The 15,107-nt window shown below is 40.9% G+C and overlaps 2 protein-coding genes across 7 annotated transcripts in view; both read right to left on the minus strand.

Annotated features, from left to right (window-relative positions):
• LOC114659717 (macrophage-expressed gene 1 protein-like) overlaps positions 1 to 1,258 on the minus strand; it is a 28,368-nt gene extending 27,110 nt beyond the window's left edge. For all 3 annotated transcript variants that reach the window (XM_051932641.1, XM_051932640.1, XM_051932639.1), the window contains exon 1: positions 765 to 1,258. In XM_051932641.1, coding sequence (XP_051788601.1) covers positions 765 to 1,220 — 456 coding nt within the window. In that variant the 5' untranslated portion in view covers positions 1,221 to 1,258. The remainder of the gene's footprint in view (positions 1 to 764) is intronic.
• Positions 1 to 15,107, minus strand: part of LOC114658479 (signal-regulatory protein beta-1-like) — a 239,528-nt gene that overhangs the window by 154,438 nt on the left and 69,983 nt on the right. The window contains exons 5-7 of one of the 4 annotated variants that reach the window (XM_051932654.1): positions 10,784 to 11,080; positions 8,375 to 8,656; positions 7,273 to 7,721 (exon numbers count right to left, since the gene is read on the minus strand). In XM_051932654.1, coding sequence (XP_051788614.1) covers positions 7,300 to 7,721; positions 8,375 to 8,656; positions 10,784 to 11,080 — 1,001 coding nt within the window. In that variant the 3' untranslated portion in view covers positions 7,273 to 7,299. Of the gene's footprint in view, positions 1 to 7,272; positions 7,722 to 8,374; positions 8,657 to 10,783; positions 11,081 to 13,308; positions 13,598 to 14,063; positions 14,403 to 15,107 lie in introns of those variants that run through there. The other 3 variants (XM_051932656.1, XM_051932655.1, XM_051932652.1) reach the window with 3 other exon arrangements.

Below are 15,107 nucleotides of genomic sequence, written 5' to 3' on the forward strand. Positions count from 1 at the left end.
GTGATGGGAATGGAAGTCCAGGGGAAGAGAAAGTGATGGAGGCCAATGTGGAGGTGGGTGGATAAAGTGAAAGAAGATCGGAAGGAAAAGGGCCTGACTGGTAAGGAGGAGGTGCAGGACCGAGCTGAAAGCACAAGGTTGATCAAGCACATCAACCACACAAAGAGGTGGGAAAAGATGATGAAAAAGAAGAAGAAGCTGTTTGAGCATGTGTAGTTTTCATGGATGTGTACTTGAAATTCATGGGTTATGAGGGGACAAACTCTTCTGCAGATGAAAACGGTGAAGATCCAGAGTGAGGATAAATTGTAAGGTGGAAAGGAATCAAAAGTGGACTTCATATACAGAGAATTGTTCAATCGCTTCTTATTTTGAAAGAACTGTCATATCAAGTTACGGCAAATTTAGGTACCGTGGGGTTTTGGATGCTTAAACCTCCTCTGTCAGACGCTCCTTCATGCTGGACGAGTATAAAAACTATGAGACAGTCTGGAGATTTACGTGAATAAGAAATTGAACAAGAAAGCGAGCACATTACAAGTCAAACCACACCTCGCATTGCTGACTAAATTCATGGCCACTACTGAAGGTCAGATTGAGCCAGCAGCTAATGTGCAATCCATGAAATGATCACTGGCCAAGAGTTTGGTTCCAGTGATGTTTGTTGCCTGCATTTTATCAAACCACATGTTGTTAAATATCATCACCCTGGAAAATAACCAAATATCCAGCATTCCCAATAATTCCATTTTTTTTCCTCTTACCTGCACCCTTGTTGTAGATGACTGATCCTGCACCTGAAAACTTTTGACTCGTTGATTTTCTTTTGAGAACTTCCCGTTGAGGACAAAAATGAAATTAAGGTCGCTGTTGATGGTTTCCGCCACCGAACTCTTGAGCTCCATCCAGTTCTCGATGATTTCTGTGTTCAGCTCCAGTTTGGTTTGCTTCTGCGGGATGACAAACACTTCATCGGGTATCAGGTAGAGCCCGTCTTCAGTGGTCTGACATGTGGAGTAGCTGAAGTTCATCACCCGGCCCATGTCTGCATTCCGCAGATTGTCCCATCCTCCACCTGGCAGGGTCTCCAGAATGGCTAGCTGGCTCGTTATTTTACACTCCTGAAATGCGACCGACGTTTGTAGAGGCGAACCCTGAGCTTCAAGTTGCTGAATGAGGAACGACATCAAGGAAATCTGAAAGAGCAAACTGCACGACATGGTGGTAAATTAATATGAGAAACAGCAGAAGCAGCAGGAGACCCTCTTGAAATAAAAAGAACAATCCGCTAGCCTACTGTATTTATGAGCTTTTGTCACGTGAGTTCAAAGAAATGCTAACCTTATTTTCTGCTCTTCCTGTAAATACTCAATGTGAGGTAAAAGAACCCGACATAATCCTGGAGGATAAGGTGTTACACCCCTTTGTCAAACCGGTATTTTATATTAAAGGGGGTGTACAACATTTGTAATGAAAGAGCAGAACTTTGAAGGATGAAATGGTGGGGCTGAACACAACATGAATGAAATTACTAGCATTATGTTTGGTGTCATTCCGAAAAAGCAGATTTGTTTTGTGATTTAAAGAACCGATAAATAGGAAAGTACAAGTCAGTCAGGTCTGCACACTTTTATTTACTGTAAATCTCCACGCAATCCCATCCAAAACAATGCAACCGCGTAAAAAGTGGGATGAGGTGACCACCAGTTAGAGACCCCCGGAATCTGAATCTCATGAAGATGAGTCCGTATTTAGATAGATAGATAGATAGATAGATAGATAGATAGATAGATAGATAGATAGATAGATAGATAGACAGACAGACAGACAGACAGACAGACAGACAGACAGACAGACAGATAGATAGATAGATAGATAGATAGATAGATAGATAGATAGATAGATAGATACTTTATTAATCCCAAGGGGAAATTCCCATACTCCAGCAGCAGCATACTGATACAAAAAAAAAACAATATTAAAGACAATTAAAAATACAGGTAAAAACAGACAATAACTTTATATAATGTTAACGTTTACCCCCCCGGATGGAACTGAAGAGTCACATAGTTTGGGGGAGGAACGATCTCCTCAGTCTGTCAGTGGAGCAGGATGGTGACTGCAGTCTGTCGCTGAAGCTGCTCCTCTGTCTGAGATGATCCTGTTCAGTGGCTCCAGTGGATTCTCCATGATTGACAGGAGTCTGCTCAGTGCCCGTCACTCTGCCACAGATGTTAAACTGTCCAGCTCCCTGCCTACAATAGAGCCTGCCTTCCTCACCAGTTTATCCAGGCGTGAGATGTCCTTCTTCTTCATGATGCGACCCCAGCACACCACTGCGTAGAAGAGAGCACTCGCCACAACCGTCTGATAGAACATCTGCAGCATCTTATTGCAGATGTTGAAGGACGCCAGCCTTCTAAGAAAGTATAGCCGGCATTTTAAGGCATCATTGTGGTGTGTGTGTGTTTGCTTGAATAACCTGCTGATGAAAGTATCCTTCTCTCGTGAACCACACATGTGCGATGCTAAATTAAAAAGTAAAGGTAATCTAAAAAGTATACAGTAACCTGTCGGAATGAAAAATCAAAAGAGAGATCTCCTTCATATCTTCCGGGTTTCTCTTCAACAACACTGAGATTCAGAAAGAAATAAAATGGGACCTTGTCTTCTGTCTCCTGCTTCTTACATTTTTCTTTTAAAAACTTTACTCCGGTGGTCTCACAAGGGTATCCTCTTGAGTTTCAGTGGAGATCTCAGTAAAGACATACAGTGGGCTCAGAATTTCCAAGTAGCGTCTTGACATTATATTTTGCAGTTTTAAAGTAGAAATAAAACACTTTACTAGGATTATGAAGCTGTAGTCCTTGATTCTGAATAATTTAATCAATTGGTCTAATTTATACTGCAGTGGTCCATTTAGATCAGACTCATTCTGGAAGATACAGCAGGCACAGTGGTTAAGACTTTGGATTTCAAATCCCACTGCTGACACCACTCAGTGACCACGAGCAAGTCACTTCATCGGCCTGTGCGCCAATTGGAAAAACAAAAGAACTGAGAACTAGAAATGCGTGTACCTCAAATGTTGTAAGTCACCTGAGTAAAGGCATCAGTCCAATAATAAAGTCTTAAAGAAGATTCAAGCAAGACGAGAAAGAGATCACACCAAATATGCCATGGTTTTCAAACCAAATCCTCAGTTTTGACAGCTTTGACCTCAGTCGCGTCTCGTGTCTCCTTTTGTGTCCAAAGCTGTTTATCCTAAAGGAATTCTAGGAACAACATCTGTGATAAAGTTGAGTCTTAAATGAAACCGAAATGAGAATCTCCTTTAAGCCATCAAAGATCAACCTTTGAGCAGAGCTCATTGTCTTATTTTTCTTCAAATAAACTAAATAATCTTAGATTCAAATTTTTTGATAATTCAATAAAACAAAATCAAATAGCATGATACAAACGCTTTTAAGCTCTTTTACGTTTCGGGAGCCATCAAAGATCAACCTTTGAGAAATAAAATTTCCCCTTGGAATTTAGAATGCTGACAGCTGCAGTAACAATCACTGTGACAGAATTTTGTTATTATTATTATTATTAGGTTAAGTTAAGGTTGGGAGCATTATTATTATTATTATTATTATTATTATTATTGAGTTGAGGTTGAGAGCATTATTATTATTATTATTATTATTATTATTATTATTGAGTTGAAGTTGGAAGCAACATTATTATTATTAAGTTGGGTTGCGTTTGGGAGAACTATTATTATTAATATTATTATTATTGAGTTAAGTTGAGGTTGGGAGCATTATTATTATTATTATTATTATTATTATTATTATTACTTAACAGACGTCTTTATCCAAGGGGACTTACAAAGCAAGTTATAATACCTACAGAATAAAGGTGCAACCATCAAAGAGAACAAGATAAAAATGCAAGCACAATGTAGTAGAACGACTCCATAATTACGCCCACAACTTGACTAAGACACACATCCATATCCTAAATTCTTTGTCCATAGAATGGCAGCCTCTCCTGTGTGACAGAAGCTAAGCAGATCCAAAATATTTAATGAAAAGGAGCATTTTCAAAAGACACCAAAACGCAAGAAAATTGGGTGACGTTCAGATAGATAAAGGGAGATCATTCCATAGCTTTGGAGCAGAACGGAGAAACATCGTCCATTCTTGGTCAGTCTGCAATAGGAGGAACGGTCATCAAAAAGCAGACAGATGGCGGTACAACAGAGACTGGTAACTAAGGGCCGGTTTATGCATCAGTAGATTCATAACGTTGATGACTTGACCCAAATTCTCAACTGGTTTGTCTACACTGGTTTCCTGTTTTTGATAATAGAATTCTGCTACTAACCTGCTGCTGTCGGCACCAACACTCTGCACACACCACATAATCCTACAAGATGGCGGATGAGCTCCTCACTCCGCATATCTTTATGCTGTAGACCTTTGTTGCCCAACTCCCATTAAGTGTTCATTCAGCTTTGTACCCCCTGCACTCCAGAGCTCTCGTGTAAGGGCCGTTCTTTCTTCTTCATGATATTCCAGACCGTTGATTTTTCCATCCTATTGTATTCCCAATGCCTGTAATGATTTTATTTGTGTTTTTCAGCCTCATAATGGCTTCTTTGACATAAGAGTTCAAACTTCAGGTCCCCAGAAATGTAGGTCTGCCACTGGGTGGACACCATCTCTGGTTTGAAAGAACTTTTTGGAAATTCAGATAGAAGTGATTAGATCCTCATGAAAAATGTTTGTGTTAAAATTCATGCAGAACATTACAAGAACAATTAACTGAGATACTTTCATTGGCACAGCTCTTGTCCTCATATTGAACAATGGCAACTGCAGACTGCAAATGGGAGAAGCAGGCCGAGGTATCTGAGGAAGCCATGAAACCCACCTGAGGAATCACAAGCACCCGTGACACCAACTGTCCCAAACATTCTGGTGCCCTGAAATGGGAGGACTGTGTAGAAAAAAGTGTGGTGTGACCAAAATGTCTGCAAATCTCCTTCAATGAGAGTCTGCAGTGTGCACTTGAATCACAACATCTGAATTGTTTGGTTTGTCCTGTTAAACTGTGGAGCAGAGTGGGAAATTGAGGAGCAAATGTGTCTTTGTCCCATAAACGTTATGGAGGGCTCTGTAGTATTTTTGTTTCTTTCATCCCATTCCCAAATTTTACCCTTTGTTCTTTTTTATTTGTTTGGCAACCATTGTAAGAAGGAAAATAAAAAATAACTATAACGAGTTGAGGGATCCAATGTTATTAAAATTGTAAGACCCTTTGGGTGAGCTGGAGAGTGAAGGACATGCGGGGTTCAGGAAGGACAAGAGAAAGAACGTGATGACTCCATTCTGGTTTGATTCTTCAATTATTTATGGATTTTTAACATACAGACAGACTCCGGGCTTATAGTTTATTTATTTATTTTTTGAATAGGAGCACCGCTCTGTGGACACTTTATTGTTTTTGATCAAAGCACTGAAGCTTTGCTGACTGTGTGGTTCTTCTCTCGCGCCGCTCATCCTCAACGTCGTTCTTAACAGTTCCGGGTTCAAGCCGCCAGGGACTGTGCAGCCAGCCCGGACCATCACAGTAATATGACATAAATCGTCACACTTTTCATGATTTCTTCTGCACAAGTCGACTTCTACCTGAAAACAAAATTGACGTCTCCAAGCGTTTTCATTTCACACACACCTATGACACTGCGGAGTCGCTCCAGGCTGCCTGCCCAGCTAGGAAAAGCTTTGAACAACTTTAATATAATATATAACAACGTATGCTGTATGCTTTCTTTTAATTTATGAACTCAGTTACTTTACAGATTTGAAGGATTTTGCTGTCAGTAACTCTAACTACGTCTCATTTGGTTTTCTTCCAGACGCTGAACAGCAAACCTGTAATCAGGATGAAGAGGCAAATCTGGAAGACCTTCAGAGTCCACAAAGCGGCAACTGAAAGACCAGCAACTGAAAGACACAAAGAGCTTAGTCGATCAAAGGGAAAACATCCGCTTGTTTAATTCAACATTCATTTCATTATCATTCATAATAACAGAATATGTTATGTTTATTATACTCACTGCTTCCTTTGCTAAAATCATTTTGTTTCCTACTTAGTTAATTTGTAGCTAAAACTGCCAATCAAATGGGCGCACATCCATTAGTTGAGCGATTTGTAAAGTGCCCTTAACTTAATGAGAGTCTCAATGCCTTCCTAGGAGATGCCAGTCCATGCAACACCATAATGGTCGCTGGGTAAACGGCACAATCCAGGTGTTTTATAGCAACGTTCCATGCGTATTTAAATGGATTCAAATAGAAGGGGCTGCCAGGCCACTTAGTGGGTGTGACAAATTGAAGTATCCCTAATAATGGAATCAGTGTGTGGCTGTGCCATTTTGTGTTGGCAAACCATATTTTCACTGGCGTCTCCGAAGTGGGTGACAGCGGGCTTGGTTGCCCTGTTGAGTGGCCCATCCCACTCTTTGGTGTGGAAAAGGGAGAGGGTCCTAACTGGCTCAAAAATCTCAGGGAGACGCACACTTGGCCCCCTTACATAAATGTAATATTTTGCAATAGCAGGTGGGAAGTACTTCCAGATCAAATGGACGCTCCACAAAGTAAGGATCATAGATCCCTATGGCACACCACAAGGCTACTCCACGGGACTACAGCTCCCAGCATGCTTTGCAGGTGTCCCAGGGATGCTGCCACCTATCGTATAGAGGGAGTAATAAGCCCTAACAGGTTGTCTCCCGCTGTCCTTCCATCACACTGGTTTCCCAGCTGGGTATTATTCCTTAGTACAACCCTGCTGGGATGCCAGCGTGCCCAGTAATGGTCTATGAACAGATTCTAAAAGTAAAACTGGGCCACTGGCCAAAAAAATGTCAAAAGACTGATGGGACACTAACATTTCAGCTAGTAATGTCCAAAGGGTCACCATTTTAAGTGTTTGCCTTCTTTCCTTACGTCATTATACAAATATACTCAAGCAACCCGAGCTAGCTTACTTTACTGTCGACACAACGCCAGTCCTTGGGCCTGCCGTCCGATGGGTCCTTTCTCTTTGCTCTCTCAACTGAGTCGTTTAACATGGAGTTTCATTTAATTATGAGAGTCAGAGATTCGATTTTAGACATTAAACAAAATCACTGAAATTCAGTCAAGGATTGGAAAACAAAACAGTGATTACATTTTTCAAATCGTAAGTTCTAACAAAACGCAAACTCAGTGGCATTTGAAATTAATTTAATGAAATGACTTATTAACACCGAGGAATGGATTCTCTGATAAGCTTTCCTTTGACTCGCTCCCTAATTCGACACTCCAGGTGTCTTCTGAAGCACTCAAACCGATTACCTGGTGGAGTGTCGACGTTTTCCTCATCATCTGAACTCCTCTTAGAAAACATGACGCTGTGTGTCACATTGCGGTTTCCCATGTGTGTGACGACACAGGTGAGCTTCTTTACTTCGTTTATGACGATGACATGTACTAAAGTAAAGGCTGTAAATGTCCTGTCCCAATTTTCGCTTTGGTTGACCAGGGTGAAGTTCATTGTCTGTCCCTCTAGGAGCCACATCACCTCAATGTCATCTGGGTAAAACCGACTGATTTTACAGTGGAAACGGGAAATGTTGTGCGAGTCCTCTGTGCTCATCTTCTGAATTGTCACTTTGGGTGTCGCTGAAAGAGAAGTTCAATAAACACGAGTTACATTTGTCTTGAGCTGTTGGTAGGAAGCCATACTGATGATTTGATGGTTTCACAAATATGGCCATCATATAAGAAGACAATTAAATCAGCAGTCATTTAATGCACTGCAAAAGTTATTAAAAGTTGTTAAAATACTGCTATTAAAATGTGCTGATTTATTAAAGTTTCTCTTCTTTCAAGGCGGCAGGATTTTAAATAATAGAAACTAAATAGAGGGAACTCCAAATAGGAGTGATACATTTTTCAGAAAAATAAATAAATAAATAAATAAAAATAATGTAACAGGGTCATTCTACACATGGCCAGTGATTATCCCTTACTTAAAGTCTAAGATTTTTGCTGCTCGTACTCTTGAAGTTCTACAACACTTCTGTACCCTGAGCCAATATGGTGCTTTACATTAACAAGATGCCACACCTTTACTGAGTCATTATCTTTAATACAGAAGTCATTTTAGGCCAACGTGCTCCAGATGTTTCCTGTCTTTCGGTTTATTACCGATGATAGAACTCTGGATGACTAAGCACATTATGGATGAACACCTGCTTCACTTTTAGGGTCCCTAAATCTCCAAAATATAACATTCCTTTAAGAAGTAAATCCCTCAAACACAACATTCTTACCCAAGATGAAGGTGCTGAAGTTGAGCGTGACTGATGGCACAGAACCTCCTCTGTATCCCGGGATCTGGCAGTAGATGCTGGATCTCACATCAAACTTCGTCAGAGTCACTTTGAATTCACTTCTGGTCCCATTACTCCAGCTCATCTTTTGCTCTTCAGAATCAGTCCTCACACTTTTCAGCCATGTGATGCTGGTGTCCTGGTCACCAAGTGACTCACAAGTGAAGCTGACCGTCTGTCCAATCTCAACTCTCATCTGTGGCCCCTTTATGGAAGGTGGTCCTGTGGGATGAATGAGTGTCATCAGTATCTATCTATCTATCTATCTATCTATCTATCTATCTATCTATCTATCTATCTATCTATCTATCTATCTATCTATCTATCTATCTATCTATCTATCTATCTTATAGTGCCTTTCATCCATCCATCCTTCCATCTATTATATAGTGCCTTTCATATCTATCTATCTATCTATCTATCTATCTATCTATCTATCTATCTATCTATCTATCTATCTATCTATCTATCTATCTATCTATCTATTAAACAGTGCCTTTCATTCATCCATCCATCCATCCATTTATTTTATAGTGCCTTTCATATCTATCTATCTATCTATCTATCTATCTATCTATCTATCTATCTATCTATCTATCTATCTATCTATCTATTAAACAGTGCCTTTCATTCATCCATCCATCCATCCATCCATCCATTTATTTTATAGTGCCTTTCATATCTATCTATCTATCTATCTATCTATCTATCTATCTATCTATCTATCTATCTATCTATCTATCTATCTATCTATCTATCTATCTATCTTATAGTGACTTTCATCCATCCATCCTTCCATCTATTATATAGTGCCTTTCATATCTATCTATCTATCTATCTATCTATCTATCTATCTATCTATCTATCTATCTATCTATCTATCTATCTGTATATAGTGCCTTTCACACCTATACATGTTTAATTATTTTAGTAAGTTTATTGAGCAGTTTTGTGTAACAGAAACAATGACCATCAAACAACCTCCCCCCACCCCCCACCCCCAATTTCCTGGGGGTTGCTTTAATATCTGGGAGAAAAAATAAATATAGTTAAGATTACTTTGTTGCAATATAGCGTACCAAAAGCAATACCAATGACACAAACAATTAAATATTAAAAAACAGAAACATCAAGTCCTAGTTCAGCTTTTGTGCACAATCAGCACTGTTAGAGTGGCAGCCATTACCTGGAGAGGCAAAGCAATTCATTAGATAGGAGATGTGTATTGATTATACTTTTAAATTGCAAAGAACAGAACTGAAAACAGTAAAACCTTCTAAATTGAATCTGCTAAGGTTATTTATTTAAATACTTTAAACTGCATTTTGTCACAGAATGTATCATTTTTGAATGAAAAAATAACTCTCGTAATCTTCAGTTTAAACTCCTGTACTGTGCCCTCCCTAATGTGTGGGTTAAAGAAATAATTTTTTGTTGATTTCCCCTTCGTCTGCAGACTTTGTGATTAAGGCGCACGTTGCAGACTTTCTTTGAAGATGATTTGCGTACTTTTGGGTCACACAACACTTTTTTTTATCTATCTAGTCCTCCCACTGCAGGGCACCATAACGTTTGAGACAATTGGCGTCGCAGGTGTTTGTGACTCCTCAGGTGGGTTTCATGGCTTCATAAGATACCTCGGCCTGCTTCTACTCTTATGGATTGCATTAAAAAATTTCAGTCACACACATTAAGTGTGATTAATCAGCAGCCCTAATTATGATAAATAAACATTACAATTCATTTCATTTTTATAGCACTTTTCCTATGCTCACTGCACTTTTAGATGTGGGCCTGAACATTGGAGTCATATTAAACTTCCCTTTCTCAAGTTCTGTGCCTGTTCAATCATCACATTAAAGGACCCCTGCAAACAAATTATATTAAAATACATAAAGAAGAGAATAAAGAGACGGGATAATTAAATGGACCTGGGTTCACTTCCCGGGTCCTCCCAGCGTTGACTTTGCATGTTCTCCCCGTGTCTGCGTGGGTTTCCTCCCACAGTCCAAAGACATGCAGGTTAGGTGGATTGGCGATCCTAAATTGGCCCTGGTGTGGGTGTGTTTGTGTGTGTCCTGTGGTGGGTTGGCGCCCTGCCTGGGATTGGTTCCTGCCTTGCGCCCTGTGTTGGCTGGGATTTGCTCCAGCAGACCCCCATGACCCTGTATTCGGATTCAGCGGGTTGGGAAATGGATGGATGGATGGATAATTAAATGTCAATATTTCCCACAAATCAACTTTAGAACATCTGCACAAAAACCTGCTGTTGATCTTTCTTTCAAATGTGGTTGAGTTTTGTAGACAAACGACAAACACATCGACTTGTTCTCTTGTGTCCAGACTTACCTCTGACTCCCAGTGTCACCGTGGCACTCACTGGTGTTAACCCCTCATATCCCGCCTGGCATGTCAGCTGGGTGCCCCTCATATCCTCCTTCACAGTGAATGAAAGCACAGAGGTGACAGTGAAGGTGCCGTCCTCGTGTTCTTCTGCATGCTGAGACTGGGAGCTTTTAAACGTCTTGTCCCAGGTCCAGGTCACATTTATATCTCTGGGGTAGACACCGCTGAGTTTGCACGTCATGATTACTGAGTCACCCAGCACCAGCTTAGGGTTCTCGATGACTGGCACTCCAGGTAAAACTGCAACCAAATATAAAATGAGAGAATACGTGTGGATACGGGCACTCAGATAAATGGCTGCTGTCATTTCAGGAAGCCTACTTTACATGCTCATCAACTTGATTTACTTTGAGGGTTGTGTTTTTAATAGGATTACATTACATTACATTATACATCGATCTACTAATTAGCTGGTGAGCTGCGTGTTCTGCTTGTCTCGCTGTCTGATCATTTCAAAGCCTGTACATCAACTGTCCTTCTGCCACTTTGTGTCTCTGCCCCTCGCGCTGTGCAAGCTGAACACACGCTAAGGAGAATCGGTCATCTGCTGTTTCTCTGCTGCTGGCGAGCTGCGTGTTTTGCTTGTCTCTTGTCATTGTTTTAAGAGTTGGGAGCACATGAAGCGTGTCTGCCAACAGCAATCCAACAACTGCCAGGTTAGATGTCTGTGGACTTGTTTTAAATGATGTCTCACTGCCGTGTCTCGCGTGACGTTGTAAAAACAATACTTGTCCATACACTTCCGGCCCCGGACGTAGTTAAATCTCATTCTCGCAGGACTTATAACGCTGTTCACGTTGTTGGGGGTGGGGTGGGTGGGGGGTTTATGGCTGCGGCTGAGCGCATGCTAAAGAGATGCCGTCGGATCATCTGCTGGCTTTCTGCTGCTGGTGAGCTGTATGTTCTGCTTGTCACTTCTTGTTGTTTTCAGAGCTGGGAGCAAATTAAAGTGTCTAAAGTGGGACTTCAAATTGTCTTCCGAGAAGATCACGACGTGTCTCCCTAGTCTCCCTCCCAAAGATTTTTTTTAATAATACAGAGACATTTCTTCATATATTTAATATAGCAGGCACACGATTCTGTAAGACAGTGTTTCTTAACCTTTTTGGAGTTGTCACCCACATTTTTCCCTTTGTGATGAATGGCACACATGGACGGCCATCTCAGGCCAGGATGGGGTAAGGTTCCTTACCTGGACGGGAGGCGAGCCCTTCAGAAGCAGGAAAAGGAAGGTGAGGATCATCCTGCATCAGCCAGGAGACAAGCATGAGATGCCTGTATGGAGGTTGTTACACTGGCATCCCAGCCGGGTTGTACCAAGGAATAATACTCAGCCAGGAGGCCAGTGTGATGGAAGGACAGGGGGTGACATCCTGTTTGGGCTAAATGCTCCCCTGGTATGATAGGTGGCAGCATCTCTCAGACATCTGCAAAGCATGCTGGGAAATGTAGTCCCTTGGGATGCTGCAGGGATCTATGATCTCTACTTTGTGGGGCTTCCATTTGATCTGGAAGGACTTCCAACCTGCTATTGCGATATATGTGAATTTCCCCTTGGGGATTCATAAAGTATCTATCTATCTATCTATCTATCTATCTATCTATCTATCTATCTATCTATCTATCTATCTATCTATCTATCTATCTATCTATCTATCTATCTATCTATCTATCTATCTATCTATCTATCTATCTATCTATCTATCTACCTATCTATCTATCTATCTATCTATCTATTTCATTTTAGTAAGGGGTGGGGGGGGCAACTGTGTATTACCTTGAGATTTTTGAGCCAGTTAGGACCCTATTCCTACACTCTGAGATGCGTGATAAACACGGGCATGAAGTTCAATCCAATTGAGAATTTGTGGCTGGACCTGAGAAAGGCTGCTCGCCCTCCATGACACCTGACAGAGCCTGAGCAGTTGTCTAAGGAACACTTGGAAAAATGGCAGAGTCCAGATGTTCAAATCTGATAGAGAGAGGGACCTGTGCACACAGACTCGGGGCAGTCATGGCTACTACATATTGACGGGTGAATATGTAGGCAATCAATGATCTTGTGTTTTATATTTGTAATTTATTTGCAGAGATCTGGATTAACTTTAACATTAAGAAGAGTTTTTTCTGTTGATCAGTACACAAAAAAAGTCAAATTAAATTGAATTCTCTGTGATTCAATGTTGTATAACAAAAAATATGAAACTTCCCAGGGTGTGCATATCTTTTAAGGGCACTCTATCTGTGTTTTAATCATTCATTGGCTGTCCCTCCATGAAAACTCTGGTAAATTTTTGCTGGCACTTGGATAGAAACTTGTGTCCGTATCCTTCAGTGTTCTTAAAACACACAATTCAAATGGTGAGCTGTGTGATTCAGTTGCTTTATGGTTCATTGAAGGAGTGACGTCAGTGAACAGAGGGGATGACGTCACTGGGTTGTGACACCATCTTCAATGGCATTCTTACCTGCAATGGTGTCCTTCAAGTGAAATTTGTCCTCCAGAGGGTTCAGAGCGGAGAGTCCCGACTCCTGACACCAGACGACAGACTTGATGTCCTGTATCTTTAGTGTCAGTCTGATGACACTTCTGATTGATTTTCCGCCCCCCCGATGTATCTCTGTGCTCAGGGGTCACTTCCTGCTCATCTTTGAACCACTTGACTGTGCTGTCGCTGACCCCGTTGACCTCACAAGTTAATTCGAGATCATTTCCCACCTTCACCCTGCTGGCTGGGCCGGTGATGATGGGCAATCCTGTGGAGGAAGATGAGAAGGTGACTTGTGATAAGAGCAACTGGTACGAGTCATGTGTGTGTCAAATAGAAACAAATTAAAGAAGGAAAGAAGACGGCCACTGACTTCCCAGCTCTCTTTAATGGCCTCTTACACCAAAGAATCTTAACTCGTGCTGATTAAGCAAGCAGATAGCGGGATGGGTGAAGACCCCACATTTTAGTAGTTTTTATTTTTTTTTTGTCCTTTTCTAATTTTGATCACCAACCTCAGATCTCTTTGTCATTTCCTAATTCCTGCCATCGCCTGACACTCCAACAGAAATATCACTACAAGGACAGCAACAACAAAAAAGCAAAAGCAAAAGCTCCTTCATCTGATCCAAGGAGCTGTTTTTAAATGATACTTTTTAACAATAACAGAATTTTGGTGTGTGTGACATTTTAAAAGACACACAAAGATAAAAGAGTTAGGGAATGTCACCCACCTCTCACAGTCAGGGTGACCCCCGGTCCTGAGGCGTACGTTTTGTTCTCATCTTTCTTTCTGTATTTCTCACAGTAATACTCTCCTGTGTCGCTGACTCTGAGGTCTCTTATTGTGATGCTGTAGTTGACAGTCATGTACTCAGCTGTCCAGGTCACTCGAGAGTCATTCTTATCTCCTCCTTTGGGGGCTCCTGAGCAGAAGTGTGTGCGCTCGCTGCCATTTCCTTTGTACCATCTCACTGGTCCCGGTGGACTCTCACTGGACATGACGCACACTAAAGTGACGTTGCTTCTCTCCAGAGCCTCCACTCGACCCTGAGGCTGTGAAACAATAAATCCTGGAACAGCAGAAAAAAAGATAAAAAGAAAATGAATTTTGACTTACTCTGTTTGGTTGTTTAAAAAGTGTTTATGGGTAGAAAATCTGCTGAGATGAGTCAAAGTGAGGAATTACACAAAAAAATGTGCAGGTCGTTACCAAGCAGTTATTATAAAAATAAATGAGTAAGAATTATTTTAATACTGTTTCATATAAAGAGAGAACATGAGCAGGGGATCAAGTAGAAAAAGTATATCTCACCAAAAAATGGTTCAAAATAAATAAGGAAAGAAAAGAAATCTATAAATTGTCACGCAGACAGGCACTGAGCACCTCCTAATCAGACTTCCTTAACTCTTTTAGGGCTAATTATTATTATTATTGTTCCTTTTGTCCCAGGGCTGAATATTTTTCCAAAAAATTTACAGAAAGCTATGGCTTCAAACATAAATCAACATAAAATATTTATTTATGACAAATGTCACTCTGTTTTATGCTCCAAGAGCCCCCCCCCCCCCCCCCTACAGTATGTGAGTTCCCATAATTATTACACTCCTGTTTGTCTCATCACTTATAAAATGAAAGGCACTTTCTGGAAAAATCTAAAGCTTGAAGTAGTCAAGTGGTTGGTAACCCACGGTGTCCGCTAACACGCCGTGTCGTTTGATGAAGTCCAGTAGTCAGCTTACCTCCCACGGATCTACGTCTGTGTAGTCCTCCTGTG

The sequence above is a fragment of the Erpetoichthys calabaricus genome, chromosome 10 (assembly GCF_900747795.2).
Source record: "Erpetoichthys calabaricus chromosome 10, fErpCal1.3, whole genome shotgun sequence".
Lineage (NCBI taxonomy): Eukaryota > Metazoa > Chordata > Cladistia > Polypteriformes > Polypteridae > Erpetoichthys > Erpetoichthys calabaricus.